This window comes from Dermacentor variabilis, chromosome 11 (assembly GCF_050947875.1).
Source record: "Dermacentor variabilis isolate Ectoservices chromosome 11, ASM5094787v1, whole genome shotgun sequence".
Lineage (NCBI taxonomy): Eukaryota > Metazoa > Arthropoda > Arachnida > Ixodida > Ixodidae > Dermacentor > Dermacentor variabilis.
Genome location: NC_134578.1, coordinates 42310926 through 42327798, shown reverse-complemented (window position 1 = coordinate 42327798; position 16873 = coordinate 42310926). Strand labels below are relative to the sequence as shown.

At 43.3% G+C, this 16873-nt stretch overlaps 1 protein-coding gene across 1 annotated transcript in view; it reads left to right on the top strand.

The window, feature by feature from the left end:
• Positions 1-7329, top strand: part of LOC142563812 (uncharacterized) — a 44773-nt gene extending 37444 nt beyond the window's left edge. Inside the window, exon 8 of the mRNA XM_075674442.1 lies at positions 7184-7329. Coding sequence (XP_075530557.1) covers positions 7184-7208 — 25 coding nt within the window. The 3' untranslated portion in view covers positions 7209-7329. The remainder of the gene's footprint in view (positions 1-7183) is intronic.
• Positions 7330-16873: the final 9544 nt, after the last annotated feature.

The window sequence follows — 16873 nt, the reverse complement described above, 5'->3', positions numbered from 1 at the left end:
ACGGGATGGGCATAGGCGAGCGCCATCTTGTGGTGTAGCGAGAAACCCGCAGCACGCGCGGCAAGACAATCGCAGCAGTGGCCGAAAATTGGGAAAAGAGGCGAAGAAAGCTTTGCTTTAAAACCAATTTGATATTAGTGCAGACTTAATGACACAATTGCTCCAATGTTTAGATATTTTTTGCAGTATTTTAGTAGCACCAACTTCCGGCACATCATCATCATCAGCCTAGTTACGCCCACTGCAGGGCAAAGGCCTCTCCCATACTTCTCCAACTACCCCGGTCATGTACTAATGGTGGCCATGTTGTCCCTGCAAACGTCTTATTGTCATCCGCCCACCTAACTTTCTGCCGCCCCCTGCTACGCTTCCCTTCCCTTGGAATGCAGTCCGTAACCCTTAATGACCATCGGTTATCTTCCCTCCTCATTACATGTCCGGCCCATGCCAATTTCTTTTTCTTGATTTCAACTAAGATGTCATTTAGTCGCGTTTGTTGCCTCACCCAATCTGCTCTTTTCTTATCCCTTAATGTTACACCCATCATTCTTCTTTCCATAGCTCGTTGCGTCGTCCTCAATTTCAGCAGAACCCTTTTCGTAAGCCTCCAGGTTTCTGCCCCGTATGTTAGTACTGGTGACACACAGCTGTTATACACTTTCCTTTTGAGGGATAGTGGCAACCTGCCGTTCATGATTTGAGAATGCCTGCCAAACGCACCCCAGCCCATTCTTATTCTTCTGGTTATTTCAGTCTCATAATCCGGATCCGTGGCCACTACCTGCCCTAAGTAGATGTATTCCCTTACCACTTCCAGTGCCTCGCTACATAGCGTAAACTGCTGTTCTCTTCAGAGACTGTTAAACATTACTTCAGCTTTCTGCAGATTAATTTTCAGACCCGCCCTTCTGCTTTGCCTTTCCAGGTCAGTGAGCATGCATTGCAATTGGTCTCCTGAGTTACTAAGCAAGGCAATATCATCAGCGAATCGCAATTTGCTAAGGTATTCTCCATCAACTTTTATCCCCAATTCTTCCCACTCCAGGTCTCTTAATACCTCCTGTAAACATGCTCTGAATAGCATAGGAGAGATCGTATCTCCCTGTCTGACGCCTTTCTTTATTGGGATTTTGTTGCTTTCTTTGTGGAGGACTACGATGGCTGTGGAGCCGCTATAGATATCTTTCAGTATTTTTACATATGGCTCATCTACACCCTGATTCCGTAATGCCTCCATGACTGCTGAGGTTTCGACTGAATCAAACGCTTTCTCGTAATCAATGATCAAGTCCCCTTTCTTATGGATTAGGATTATGTTAGCATTCTTCCAAGATTCCGGTACACTCGAGGTTACGAGGCATTGCGCATACAGGGTGGCCAGTTTCTCTAGAGCAATCTGACCACCATCCTTTAACAGATCTGCTGTTACCTGATCCTACCCAGCTGCCTTCCCGCGTTGCATAGCTCCTAAGGCTTTCTTTACTTCTTCTGGCGTTACCTGTGGGATTTCGAATACCTCTAGGCTATTCTTTCTTCCACTATCATCGTGGGTGCCACTGGTAGTGTAAAATCTCTATAGAGCTCCTCAGCCACTTGAACTATCTCATCCATACTAGTAACGATATTGCCAGCTTTGTCTCTAAACGCACACATCTGATTCTTGCCTATTCCTAGTTTCTTCTTCACTGTTTTTAGGCTTCCTCCGTTCCTGAGAGCCTGTTCAATTCTATACTTTTATAGTTCCTGATGTCCGCTGTCTTACGCTTGTTGATTAACTTAGAAAGTTCTGCCAGTTCTATTCTAGCTGTAGGGTTAGAGGCTTTCATACATTGGCGTTTATTGATCAGATCTTTCGTCTCCTGCGATAGCTCACTGGTTTCCTGTCTAACGGCGTTACCACCAACTTCTATTGCGCACTTCTTAAATATGCCCATGAGATTGTCGTTCATTGCTTCAACACTAAGGTCCTCTTCCTGAGTTAAAGCCGAATACCTGTTCTGTAGCTTGATCCGGAATTGCTCTAGTTTCCCTCTTACCGCTAACTCATTGATTGGCTTCTTGTGTACCAGTTTCTTCCGTTCCCTCCTCAAGTCTAGGCTAATTCGAGCTCTTACCATCCTATGGTCACTGCAGCGTACCTTCCCGAGCACGTCTACATCTTGTATGATGCCAGGGTTCGCGCAGAGTATGAAGTCTATATCATTTCTAGTCTCACCATTCGGGCTCCTCCACGTCCACTTTCGACTAACCCGCTTGCGGAAAAAGGTATTCATTATCCGCATACTATTCTGTTCTGCAAACGCTATTAATAATTCTCCTCTGCTATTCCTAGAGCCTATTCCATATTCCCCCACGGACTTGTCTCCAGCCTGCTTCTTGCCTACCCTGGCATTGAAGTCGCCCCTCAGTATAGTGTATTTTGTTTTGACTTTACCCATCGCCGATTCCACGTCTTCATAAAAGCTTTCGACTTCCTGGTCATCATGACTGCATGTAGGGGCATGGACTTGTGCCGCCTTCAATTTGTACCTCTTATTAAGTTTCACAACAAGACCTGCCACCCTCTCGTTAATGCTGTATAATTCCTGTATGTTACCAGCTATTTCCTTGTTAATCAGGAATCCGACTCCTAGTTCTCGTCTCTTCGCTAAGCCCCGGTAGCACAGTGCGTACCCGCTTTTTAGCACTGTATATGCTTCTTTTGTCCTCCTAACCTCACTGAGCCTTATTATATCCCATTTACTACCCTCTAATTACTCCAATAACAGTGCTAGACTCGCCTCACTAGATAACGTTCTAACGTTAAACGTTGCCAGGTTCAGATTCCAATGGCGGCCTGTCCGGAGCTAGGTATTCTGAGCACCCTCTGCAGCGTCACAGATCTGACCGCCGCCGTGGTCAGTTGCTTCGCGGCTGCTGGGCACTGAGGGCCGGGGTTTGATTTTCGTATTCATATAGGAGGTTGTGGCCAAGTATTGCACCAGGGTGGCCAATCCTGCTCTGGTGAGAGAGTGCGTTACCGGTTCTGGTCACCGGGATCAGGCCACACTCCAGGCCTGTTTGTGCAATTTTCCCTACACACGGTTTTTTTGTATTTTCCGGTGGCGGATTGCGCGGCACCGGGATTTGAACCACTGTCCTCTTGCACGGGAGACGGATACTCTACCGTCCCCGCTGGAGTTAAATTAAAAAATTAAAAGTACGTGACAAAACCACTTTCTGATTATGAGGCACGCCGCAGTGGAGGACTCCGGAAATTTCGACTGCCCAGGGTTCTTTTACGTGCACCCAAATCTAAGTACACGGGTGTTCTCGCATTTCGCCCCCATCGATATGCCGCCGCCGTGGCCGGGATCCGATCTCGCGACCTCGTGCTCAGCAGTCTAACACCATAGCCACTGAGCAACCACGGCGGGTCCCGCGCGAGTTGTACGCCTTATTTACCCTAAAGTGGTGCCCTATTTGATCAGTCAAGGTGGACCAATCTGAGCTCGGTTATACCGAACGGATGGCACTCGGCTAGAGAACCTGGTATTTATGACCTGCGCATGTGTGGCCATACATAATTGAGGATATATATAATTTTTAGGAGGGTTCCCGTACAGTGATAAAATAAAGGAAAAGACATTAAAAAGGAAGAAAAAAAGAAAAAAAGGGGAGAAAGAAAGGAACATAACCGGTGATTTGAACTCGTCACCCTTGGATATTGACCGGAAAGATAGCTCAGTCGGTTGGTTCGTCAAGCCCCAGGTTACTTTCAAGCGCCATAGCTCCTGCTCCGGGCCTCATACTTACGTGGAAAGGGACTGATGTTGTCCGCGATAGTTAAGAGAGCCAGTTTAAGGGCGGAGAAGACGGAAGGAAAGGAAAGTCTCTGAAGCAAAATTGCAGCGCCGTGGTTTTAAAGCGCAACCGTGGTAGAGACGCGGAAGGCGATATAAGCGTGCGTGGCTATGATACGCACACGACAAACTGCCTTAAAATATTTAGACTTGAGGCAAAGCTTCGTTAACAAACGATAGCACAGCAATCACCACTCGAATATAATTATAACCCTAATAATAATTGTAAATATTCATCTCATCTATGGGATCTAGTGCGCGTGTTGTTGATTTGTCTCTGCGTGTAGTAGTTAAGAGAGCCAGTTTAAGGGCAGAGAAGAAGGAAGGAAAGGAAAGCAAAAAAATGCAGCGCCGTGGTTTTAAAGCGCACCCGTGGTAGAGAAACGGAAGGCGATATAAGCGTGCGTGGCTATGATACGCACACGACAAACTTCCTTAAAATATTTAGACTTGAGGGGAAAGCTTCGTTAACAAACAATAACACGGCAATCACCACTCGAATACAACGAGAGAAATTATTGAGGCGTGGAAAATTCCCTTGAAATAAATATGGTTTGCGAGACAAATGCTTGTAAGTATTGAACCTCTTAAAAGATGAGGGGGGAAATATGCGCTCACCGAGAGGGCATCGTCCGCACGAGACCACCACCAGGAACCTTAATGAGACTTGGAGGGCTCTGCGGTCGGAACAAAGCCTCCCTTCTCCGCCGGCCAAGCGGGGAAAACGCGCTTTCCGATCGCTCAAGGTTGCGCGGAAATAGTATAACCGCAGCGTCTAGGAAAAGCTTAAACAGGTGCGAGGGCGGCACGCATAGTGTGGGAAGCTATCGCCAGAATACCTATCTCAAGGACTGCGGCCGACGAGGGCGAAATACCTTCATTTCATTATAATAACCCTAACAGAACTACTTTCGAAAGAAAAAAAAGGAAATGGCCCAGAAGGCTATACTACGAGAGCTGTGGCTGATAATTTTCTATATATATATGTATTCATCTCATCTATGGTATCGCATGCGCGCGCTGTTGCTTTGTCTGTGCGTGTAGTAGTAGTTAAGAGAGCCAGTTTAAGGGCGGAGAAGAAGGAAGGAATGGAAAGCAAAATTGCAGCACCGTGGTTTTAAAGCGCATCTGTGGTAGAGAAACGGAAGGCAATATAAGCGTGCGTGGCTATGATACGCACACGACAAACTGCCTTAAAATATTTAGACTTGAGGGAAAGCTTCGTTAACAAACGATAGCACAGCAATCAGCACTCTAATATAATTATAACCCGAATAATAATTATACATATTCATCTCATCTATGGGATCTAATGCGCGCGTTGTTGCTTTGGCTCTGCGTGTAGTAGTTAAGAGAGCCAGTTCTAGGGCAGAGAAGATGGAAGGAAAGGAAAGCAAAAAATGCAGTGCCGTGGTTTTAAAGCGCACCCGTGGTAGAGAAACGGAAGGCGATAGAAGCGTGCGTGGCTATGATACGCACACGACAAACTGCCTTAAAATATTTAGACTTGAGGGATAGCTTCATTAACAAGCGATAGCAGAGCAATCAGCACTCGAATACGACGAGAGAAATTATTGAGACGTGGAAAATTCCCTTGAAATAAATACGGTTTGCGAGACAAATGCTTGTAAGTATTGAACCTCTTAAAAGATGAGGGGGGAAATATACGCTCACCGAGAGGGCATCGTCCGCACGAGACCACCACCAGGAACCTTACTGAGACGTGGAGGGCTCTGCGGCAGGATCAAAGCCTCCCTTCTCCGCCGGCCAAGCGGGGAAAACGAGCTTTCCGATCGCTCAATGTTGCGCGGAAATAGTATAACCCTAGCGTCTAGGAAAAGCTTAAACAGGTGCGAGGGCGGCACGCATAGCGTGGGAAGCTAGCCGCCAGAATAACTATCTCAAGGACTGCGGCTGACGAGGGCGAAATACCTTCGTTTAATTATATTAACCCTAACAGAACTACTTTCGAAAGAAAAAAAAAGGAAATGGCTTAGAAGGCTATACTACGAGAGCTGTGACTGATAATTTTCTATATAGATATGTATTCATCTCATCTATGGGATCGCATGCGCGCGCTGTTGCTTTGTCTCTGCGTGTAGTAAAGAGAGCCAGTTTAAGGGCGGAGAAGAAGGAAGGAAAGGAAAGCAAAATTGCAGCACCGTGGTTTTAAAGCGCACCTGTGGTAGAGAAACGGAAGGCGATATAAGCGTGCGTGGCTATGATACGCACACGACAAACTGCCTTAAAATATTTAGACTTGAGGGAAAGCTTCATTAACAAACGATAGCACAGCTATCAGCACTCTAATATAATTGTAACCCTAATAATAATCATAAATATTCATCTCATCTATGGGATCTAATGCGCGCGTTGTTGCTTTGTCTCTGCGTGTACTAGTTAAGAGAGCCAGTTCTAGGGCAGAGAAGATGGAAGGAAAGGAAAGCAAAAAATGCAGTGGCGTGGTTTTAAAGCGCACCCGTGGTAGAGAAGCGGAAGGCGATATAAGCGTGCGTGGCTATAATACGCACACGACAAACGGCCTTAAAATATTTAGGCTTGAGGGAAAGCTTCGTTAACAAACGATAGCACAGCAATCAGCACTCGAATATAATTATAACCCTAATAATAATTGTAAATATTGACACGTGTGCTTCTCTTTATCGGGCGACCACGTTTCGCCGCTTAACAACTGTAATCGCACAGCGACGGACGCGCCTGCACGTATCCGACGTTTCTGGAAAGTTATCGATGCTTCTACCCGGCTGTCTGTTGTCGCCGAACATTGTGTTATCTGATTTCATCGCGTAACGCGAATGGTGTAGAACTTTGTGGAAGGCACGCGGGTCGAAACGATTAGTCTGGAACATTCGACGACTGCTCTAAAAAGCCGACGCGCTTGACTCGCTGATCAGATTTCCGACGATCGCCGACTCTGTTCGCCGCTGTCGTTGTGCTATAAGTGTAGCCTGTTTTGTGGGCACAGGTTCGCCCAATAAAATCTAGTTTTGCCTTTCACAGTATTGCTACTGTGTACTTAACGTCACCACCACGTGACAATATTCATCTCATCTATGGGATCTATTGCGCGCGTTGTTGCTTTGTCTCTTTGTCACACGCACACACTTCCAGTACGCTACATGGTAAATGTCAGGCTACTCGTCCAGATTAGACGCATTTTATGAATTATCTTTCTTCCGCTGAGAAATCAACTCAAAACATTTATTGAATGGGCATGTTTCAGCGTGTACCGAAGTTGTGACAAACATTATTGAAAATTGGTAAAAGGCGCTAACACATTTCGCCACTCTGATTTGAGGCTTATTATTTCTATTTTGCAGGAAGTGCTTGGAAAAGAAACATTAAAACTAAGTCTGCAGTAACTGGGCCCTGTGGAGAAAATCAGATTTGCTACGTGTAAGCAGAAATTTTAACGCTTAGAGATGTCTCGCCAAACAGCAAATAAAAAAATATGTGAGGAATGAAAGCATTGGAATCTGACTTTCTTTATTTAATAACTGCTTCACATCCACCTTGCACATTACCATTCTCCTGCAATAGGAAAGACATCAAGAAGACACCCGATGGTAATTCGGCTGACAGTGTGTTTACTCAACTACTCCAAATAATGAAAGCGTCGTTATGACATTTCTTTTTCATCCAGATTTAGAAGAATACGCTGCAGTGATGAACATTACACATGTGTTGTGAACTCACCTAAGACACACATTGTTATGCTGTAATTTCGTAGCTGAATAATAATTGTCAATGAGAATTCATCTCGTTGAAGGGGGAAACAGCGAGTTTTATTTAGTGCCTAAGGACAATTCTCATCAGACCAGCAGACCCTAGCAATCTACACACCGGCACCCAGCTGAGATCTAGTCGGCGCATGCAGAACATTTTTGCTGGAACTAGCACGTGGAACACTTGCCTGGGTCCGTCTGAACGCCGACGGAGCGTAGCGTGAGGGTTAGCACAATTCTCTTCATTGTTGTTTTGCACCCAACGCGCAATGGGAGAGAAAGAGTGTGTGTGAGTGACTTTGAAGAGAAACATGCTCCTTTTTCTGACCTCTGAGGGAGCACGACTCTGCTGCTTGGGGAAGGGGGATATGAAGAGGAAAGAACAGAGACAAGGTGGAGGCGGTAGCTAAGTTCTCGGTTGTCAGCGGTAGCCCGGCAGCACATTCACATTTGTATAACAGGCGGGCAGCAACGCAAACATATTCCAAGCTGGCCCCTATAACGTAAATCTATTCCAATTTGTTTTTGATTCCAATCTCCTGTCGTTAAGTTAACGTAGCTCCCTTCACAAGCATCACAAGCACCCCAATCAAATACTCTAATCGTTCGTAGGAGATCACCTTTGTTCGATTTCAGAACGAACATTCGCTACATTGAGCGGTCTTATCTACTTGGCTCACAAGGGGCGAGGGGAACTTCTCAAGTGAGAACTTCTCTTTCCATCGCAACCGAATCCGACCTTTCAGTAATAACCTAGCTCTAATCCACCTTTGCGCCACGCCTGTCCCGTAGGCAAGTCTCACAATTTCCACCTATCTCACAGCTAACCAGTTAAACAATCTTCTTTCAAATCATCAGCGATCTGTCTTGCACTTGAATGCGCGCAGTCTGCGCAAGCACTTCGATGAATTCTCCGATCTCGTTTCTTCATTCACCTTCCCATTTTCAATCATCGGAGTATCTGAAACTTGGTTGAGTGACCACGATAAACACCTTTTCTGTTTTTCTAGTTTTATTCCTGAATACTCCAATCGTCCGTTCAGCAACCATGGCGGCGCAGCGCTGTACATCTATTCAGATATTACTTACAACCGAAGAAACGATCTTAAACTTAATGTAACTAATTGTGAAGACGTTTGGATTGAACTTAAAAATGACTTCCTCAACATGGACAACAAAGACCTAATAATTGGTTGCATATATCGTTCACCCTCGTCATCAGCAATAGACTTCTGTACTGCTCTCCATAAAGTCATGGGACTGCTAGCAGATGAAAACAAAAATGTAATAATTATAGGCGACATCAACATTAACCTCGCTGATAGTACGTCTACTAATGCTTTACATTATTCTGATTGTTTTAACAGCTTTGGTTATGAATGTTTAATTAAGATACCGACACGATGTGCTAACCACCCCATAGGTACATTAATTGACCATGCATTATCAAATTTGGCATATCCACCAGACGCAGGTGTTATGATGACCGACATAACTGATCACTATCCTATATTTCTAAATTTTCACTACACTCATGGCTCCGAAAAAATCACGTACACGAAGTTTATATTAGACAAACAATCATTCCTTGAAGCCGTGTCGAACCTTGACTGGTCCCCCATTTTTTCTACAAATGATCCACAAAAAGCATTTGCACTGTTTATCTCTATGATTAAGTCATGTGTTGATCGTCATTCCGTTCAAGTTAAATGCAAGAAGAAGTACGCGTCCCCTCAAAATCCATGGATAACAGATAAGCTCTTAGCTTTAATGCGCAAAAAGGATAACCTTTATAAGAAAACCAAACGACAACCATTTAACAAGAATTTAGCCATCCGGTACAAAAAGTTTTCTAACCACCTTTCTGCCACATTGAAAAAAGCTAAAAAAACATGGTACGAAAGGAAAATTTTGGAATGCGATAAAAACGTAAAAAAGAAATGGGAAATTGTTAACTCCTTCTTAAACAGGGCAAATAATCGCGAAGATATAACAGAAATTGCATATCAGGGTATGGTATACAAGACCGCCAAAGAAATAGCTGATGCGTTTGCTGATTTCTTCTTTAGCAGCGAGCTACAGCCACCTGCGCATGACAATCCCGTGCCCCAGCGCCTGCCACATTCTTTCTTTTTATTTCCAACTACATCTCAGGAAGTTCTAAACATTATAAACAACATGAAAATAACCGGCGCCGGCATCGATAAATTACACCCTTCCCATATAAAATTAATTGCACCCCTAATAAGTGATGTCCTTGCAGACATAATCAACGTCATGTTTAAATCAGGCAGTTTCCCACAAGAGCTAAAACAAGGCAAGATCACCCCAATTTTTAAGAAAGGTGACCGCTCTTTAATTTCCAATTATCGCCCCATCTGTGTATTACCATTCTTTAGTAAGGTAATCGAAAAGCTAATAGAAAAACGTTTAACTAATTACCTTACAAAATTTAACATTCTCTCACCATTCCAATACGGCTTTCGCTCGGGTTACTCGACCGAACTGGCTCTCGTTGCTCTAACCGATCAACTAAAACTAGCTATCGATGAAGGGAATTATGCAGCGTCAGTGTTTGTAGATTTAAGCAAAGCGTTTGAGAAAATAAATCACCGCATCTTATTTCGTAAGCTTGAATCATTGGGAATCACCGGCCCAGCGCTCTTGTTACTACAAAATTACTTAACAGACAGAATGCAAGTAGTAACCATTTCAGCCGTTCATTCTAAAACCATGTTCACTAATATTGGTGTGCCCCAGGGTTCCATACTGGGTCCGCTTTTGTTTTTATTATACGTGAATGATCTGCCTAACTGCCTGTCCTTTTCGAAATGTATACTTTATGCAGATGATACTACTATTATTAATTCCAATAAATGTATTACAACCTTAGTATCTAACCTTAATAGCGACTTACACAGCCTGATGGAGTGGTGCCAAACTAACCAGCTACAGATAAACCCGTCTAAAACAAAATTTGTTGTATTCACTTCCCACCAACGAACACTTCACTCCATTCCTCCTATCTTATTAGGCGGAAGTCCTATCCCTGCAAGTTTTTCATGCAATTATCTTGGCATAGAAGTAGACAAACATCTTAAATTTACTGAACACATAACCAAACTAAAACAGAAGATTACCTACGGGATTAGGGTACTTCTAAAAGCACGAAACATATTTGACCATCAAATATTACTATCATTATACTTTTCATTTATTCATTCCCACATTATTTACTGCGTTACTTGCTGGGGAAACACTTACGTAACCCATTTAAACTCATTGCAAATTCTACAGAATCAGGCTATTAGGATAATTACATTTAGCCCATATAATAACAACGCCTCATATCTTTTACGAACTAATCACATTCTTACAGTCACACAACTCGTTAAATATAATCTAGGTACCTTTTTGTTCCGCCAAATCAATTACACACGATGTGATAGCTTGTTACCACAGTCTTCTCTATTAAATACTAATAGCACTAGGTTTGCAATAAATAGGAACTTCATTTTACCTAAAATCCATACTAATTATGGCAAACAGAGCGTTCATTTTTCATCCATCGCATTTTGGAACACACTACCAGTTTACATAAAAACACTTAAAATTCACGAATTTAAGAAACAACTAAAAGATTACATTATGTCGAATACTGATGCCTAGTCCATACTCATAACCATTCTTTCAGGGTCCCTTCATTTCATTTTCATTGCCATACCGTTAGGCTTCTGTTTTTGCATCACATATACATTCGAGTTAACAAATTCTACTGTGTTCGTCACGTCATCTACGCAGTTACTTCATCAGTTGTCAACGAGATTGTGTTACTGAGCTTTTTTTCATGACATTTATGCATATGTAATTCTTCAATCATGGTATTTCTACTAAAACCTGTAATTTTCTAACCATTTGTTGAAAACTGCTGTACTTTTGTTTTATTACGTTTACTTTGTAAAGGAGGTCCCATTGCAGTCTTTGACTCCGGGACCTCCTCCTGAATATTAACAACTTGTAATCATTCTAATGATCTCAATAAAAACCGATTCTGATTCTGATTCTGGAGGGGGTTTCGATACGGGGGAGCAAACCCAGTGAAACAGATAACCGGATGAAGAAGAAAGCAAATGTGGGAATTAGGTGTTTAGTGTAAATTACTTTGAAATTACGCCTCATTTTGATTTCTTTAACGTTCGTAACAATCTGTTCTTTCGATTCTTCTAGAAATTCAGTGTCGGTAAGCTGCATCAAATCATCATCAGACGCCGCACCGCGGATGGTGATCATGGTGCGATGTGGGGTAACTGATACGGGTATATTTCCGAAAGAGACTAGGTTACGCAGTATATTGTACTGGCTTTTTCTGATGCAGTTCCAGGAGGAGGGAGCCACTTGCAACTCTAGTTGCTTTATAGCCGGGGGCCAATAATTTCGTTTAGACATTTAGAGATGAGGAAAGGGTAGGTCATTCTTGTTGTCTTTCCTGGTTTATCAGAGTAAACTACTCCATAGCCGGGAAAGTTCTCGGCGCTTCAGCCAAAATATTGAAACACTTCCTCAGTGCACCCTATTTCTGAGGGCCATCAGGTAGTGCAGAGAAGCAAGTACCCATGTGCAGATGTACAGTTTTCGGCAGCAACGCCAGCCGCCCACCGTGCAGTCCTACAAGTGGACGCTGCAGTGCCTGCAAAAACAGTGCCTGCAAACGCCAGGTGTACACTGCTACTGTAACCAAATGCATTGGTTTTTTACTCAAGCAAGGTTAACGCTTGCTGCCAGGAAGCTCGGACGTATTAAAGAAATGAGAAAGAGACAGGCAAGATGAAAATTGAGGGAAATACGAAGGTTGAAGGAAGAGAGAGACAGGAAAACGCAACTACCGATTTCCCCCGTGTGGGTCAGTCTCGGGGTGCCGTCTACGTGAAGTCGAGGCCGAAATGGTGTGTTGCTTCCGCTGACGGGCGTTAAAGGTGCCGACGCTCAGCATCGGCTCAAACCGCAGGATCCCCCTTTAACTGGACACGACAAAGCGACGTACGGTTAAACGCGGGAGGGCACAACCCTCACCTGCTCCGGTAGGTGGTCCCGCAACACACCAAACGCCTGCTCACGCAGACGCCCCTGCGAGGGGGCAAGGATGCTATGTCGCCGTTCTTCCTTAAGTGATTCCAACGCGATTGGCTTATCAGTATCGGCCCAGGCATGCCTGCTTACTTGGCTTACTTTACAAGGAAGTAAGTGCTATTATATGAACATTTTATATATTGTGTGTGCCGTGCAAAGTTACGATATCGCTATGACAAAAGTGGAAGTGTGTGGCTCCGGAATAATATTTACCACCAAAGAATCTTTAACATCCACCTAAATTTAGGTACTGCAGCACTTCCGTTTTTTTGCATTTCACCTCATGTAACCGCACCTCCTGCGTGTGTGATCAGACCAATAACCTGGAGGTTATTACTGAAATGCCATGGCAACTAACCTATCCCGGGTCTCACCCAAACCTTTGCAAGAACATCTATTGATTGCAGGATCAGCAGAACAAGCGAGTACGTTTAATTACTCCAGTCTAGTAATCAGCCAAATTTAGTTATGATAAATAAATTGCACTTTTAATATCTTCCACGTGTCAATAGGAGTTCACAATTGTGAAGCTTCGTAAACACAGGCCCTAACAATTGTCCAGAAAGCAACGCTACCAGCCATTTCGCATTTCATCTTATTTCCACTTTCCATAGCAGAAATTTGTCAAATACTATTATGAAGAAAAGTAACGCAAAACATTCGATTTTCTACGCCACTGCGAACATTAACAGCCGAATAACTCGGGGTCATTTCCCTTCATTATCCCCTTTAGCTGAGCGATACATGCATGTTCTTTATGTTCCTTCAGCCCAGAAGGTATCCTTCCAGTTAGTGTAAATGTTAAACTATGTCTCCAATACATGGTCCTCATGTCAGGGTGCAGAGCTGATGACATTTCCTTAGGAACGAAAGGTATGCTGTGCTAGCGACAAAGGCGATGACATTTAATGTGTAAATATTATTTATTTTGATGCGCTCCTGTAGGGAACATTTCACTTAACTATTGGTGTAATTCCTGTGCTACATGGAGAGATATTGCTCTATTGCTTGTTTTCATACGTGCCCCGCGAGAACATGTGTTTTACTAAAATTTTTCGGATGCTTTATCTAAGTATGTGTCGGTACATGACTTACAGCCCTTCAACGCAACCATGTCAAAGCTTTAGCTGCCCTCGACTCGTTTACTTCACCTCGTTTAATTCTTAGCTGCGTCTACTGCACCACGTTCCCTTAAACTGGTGTTTCTTGAAAGCTACAGTGAACGTGCCAAATGTGAAACTATTTTATTGTAATTTTTCAATTCCAACTATTTTGACGCCAGTAAAAGACTATGCTTGTAACTCACTGAGAACCCTTGGGATCAATTTTACAAAGACTCGTTCAAATGTGCTTCTTGCCGCAAGCCGGCCACCTTCGCTGTGTCCAGCCTCACATCTGTCTCGCGTTTTCCCCGAAGAACAATTCCTACATAAATACATTTGTAAATACAACTTTTCTGAAATATCTTGTACATATTGTACAGAGTCCTCACGGTATATGACTTCGGCATAATTTACCCCATTCGTTACGCTAATTATTTTTAAATAGTTTTGATAATGTTTCATGAGGTGGCGTTACTTCTTTAAATAACGTTCTTAACGTATGCTCCTAATACCGCATCATAGCACTCTGATAGGCCAACGATAGCAAGGTAAAGAGACGGCCAACCTTTTTTTTTTTTTTTTTTTAGTATGACACCCGGCCACGGCGGCCGCATTTCGATGGGGGCGAAATGCGAAAACACCCGTGTGCTTAGATTTAGGTGCACGTTAAAGAACCCCAGGTGGTCAAAATTTCCGGAGTCCTCCACTACGGCGTGCCTCATAATCAGAAAGTGGTTTTGGCACGTAAAACCCCAAATATTATTATTATTATTATCAGTATGACAGTACTGTAATAGAGCAGGGTATCTTTACCATGAGCTACAAAGAATGATGTATTGTAAATTGTATTGTACTAAAAAACACGTGTATTGAAGGGAGTGAATGGTTTCTATGCATGCCTTATCCCCAGTGTACACAAAAAGAACATAAACTAACATCCCGTATTAAAATGAACAAGAAATTTGTCAACAGCACAAAACAATTTATCGATAATGGGCTATGGGCAGGGGTTTATTAAATTATTTCATTACTTCATTTCACAGCAATATTCAAGCGCATACGTATGAAAAAATTTCTTCGTAATTTTCGAGTCCGCTTTAGCGCTTTGAACAAGGTATCCTAGTAACCGAACCGCAGGTAATAGTTGGAAACATGTTTTAATATTGTCAATAAGAAAAAGCAGGGCGTTCGAGAGGAATCCATTTTTGGCCCTCTCCTATAATTAATTTGGTCCTATTATTCATTATATACTGATGTATATTATTTATTATGATATATGTATATATTACAATATTTATATATTGATATATATTCATAATATTTATTATGTTTCCTATTATTTTGTCCTCTCCGGTTCTCTGCTCAACAATATATCACAGTGAAGAATATCTTACCAGCCTACCAGCGACACTAAAGCGGACAATGGGAATATTGTCACGTGGTGGTGACTTTGAAGAACACAGTAGCAATACTGTGAACGACAAAACTAACTTTTATTGGGCGAACCTGTGCCCACAAGACAGGCTACACTTATAGCACTACGATAGCGGCGAACACGGTTGGCGATCGTCGAAAATCTGGTCAGTGGGTCAAGCGCGTCGGCTTTTATAGATCAGTCATCGAATGTTCCAGATAAACCGCTGGGACCCGCGTGTCTTCCACAGAGGTCTACACTATTCGCGTCGCGCATACATGCAATCACAAGTTGCGGTGAAACACAAGTTGCGGTGAAAGACAGTGGACGGAACCATCGATAACATTCTAGAAACTTCTTCTACATGCAGGTGCGTCCTGCGCGGTGCGATAACACTTGTTAGGCGGCGAAACGTGGTCGCCCGATAAATATAAGTACACATGTCAATATTGATTTATGGAATACCAAGCCTTGCTAAGACGGATGTATGTTACAATTGTAAAGCAAAACAGTGATAATGACATTTAAATTTCAAATACATGCAAACAGCTACATTATTATTCAAACTAAACATCTTACTTCACCGGGCGTTGGCTGATGTATTATGAAATAAAACGCGATACTGACCTATTCCGATACCATAAAAGGGAGTTTCGTCTTATGGACAACGAAACTTCCTTTTACACAGACCCTCTCCTCGCGAGCAACGCGACGGCCCACGCCGCGGCTCGAGGACTTGCATGCCGTGCCGCTGCGCCCACAGGCGACACCGACGTCTCCGCCACCTCCACAGCATTGCGGGAGTGGACGCGGGGGCATCGCATGACCACGTCAAGAGACATCAAGCAATACTACAGATTGAACAGATGCGAATACCCACCACTACCCGCCGAACTGTTCTATTGAGCTACGCTGGAGACACGTTGTAACAAATGATTGATGAATTTAACCGATAAAGTGTAAAAGTACGGTTGAAGATTACTGTTGCCGAAGGCGAAGTTAATGTTGAATAGCGCGTCAAGCGAATAAGAATTCAGAACCGGTGGTCAGCCTCTATAACCTTTGTAAGTGTTCGCTTCTCTCTGGTCAATTACACACAAGTGGTTCTGATCATGAGAACCAATACACAGAAGGAAACCATTTGTACGAGTGCACACGGCAGGCATCGCCAAATCATGAGGAAGATCTTTTAGCTGTTGTTGTCGACAAGATTGGCGACATTACAGATTTGATACGAAGCCAGCTATAATGTTGAGCCGTTATTGTCTTCATGTACGGAACTACGTAGTATTATAATGTGCACTTGAACATGTGTTCCTATGAATCTGCTACATTTATGACAACGTTGCTGCACGTCATTGCGGTGGTGTTGACTGATGAGCTTGACATCTGTGAGGAGCCACTTGAGGTATGGCCAACAGCGTAGTTTCAGACTGCAGGCAATAACCGCACTAGTCTAAGGCTTATCATCGGTCTTCAAAATTGAAGTATACGCGCATTTTTTCTATTTTGTCTCTGGCGGAATGCACAGGCCTGAATCTACAAAACAAACTCTTGATCTGGTGCGAGGCACCATCGTGTTTTAACAGCTAAGGAAAAGCCGAGGAGAAGCGATCAATGCTGCGATGACGTAAAGTTTGA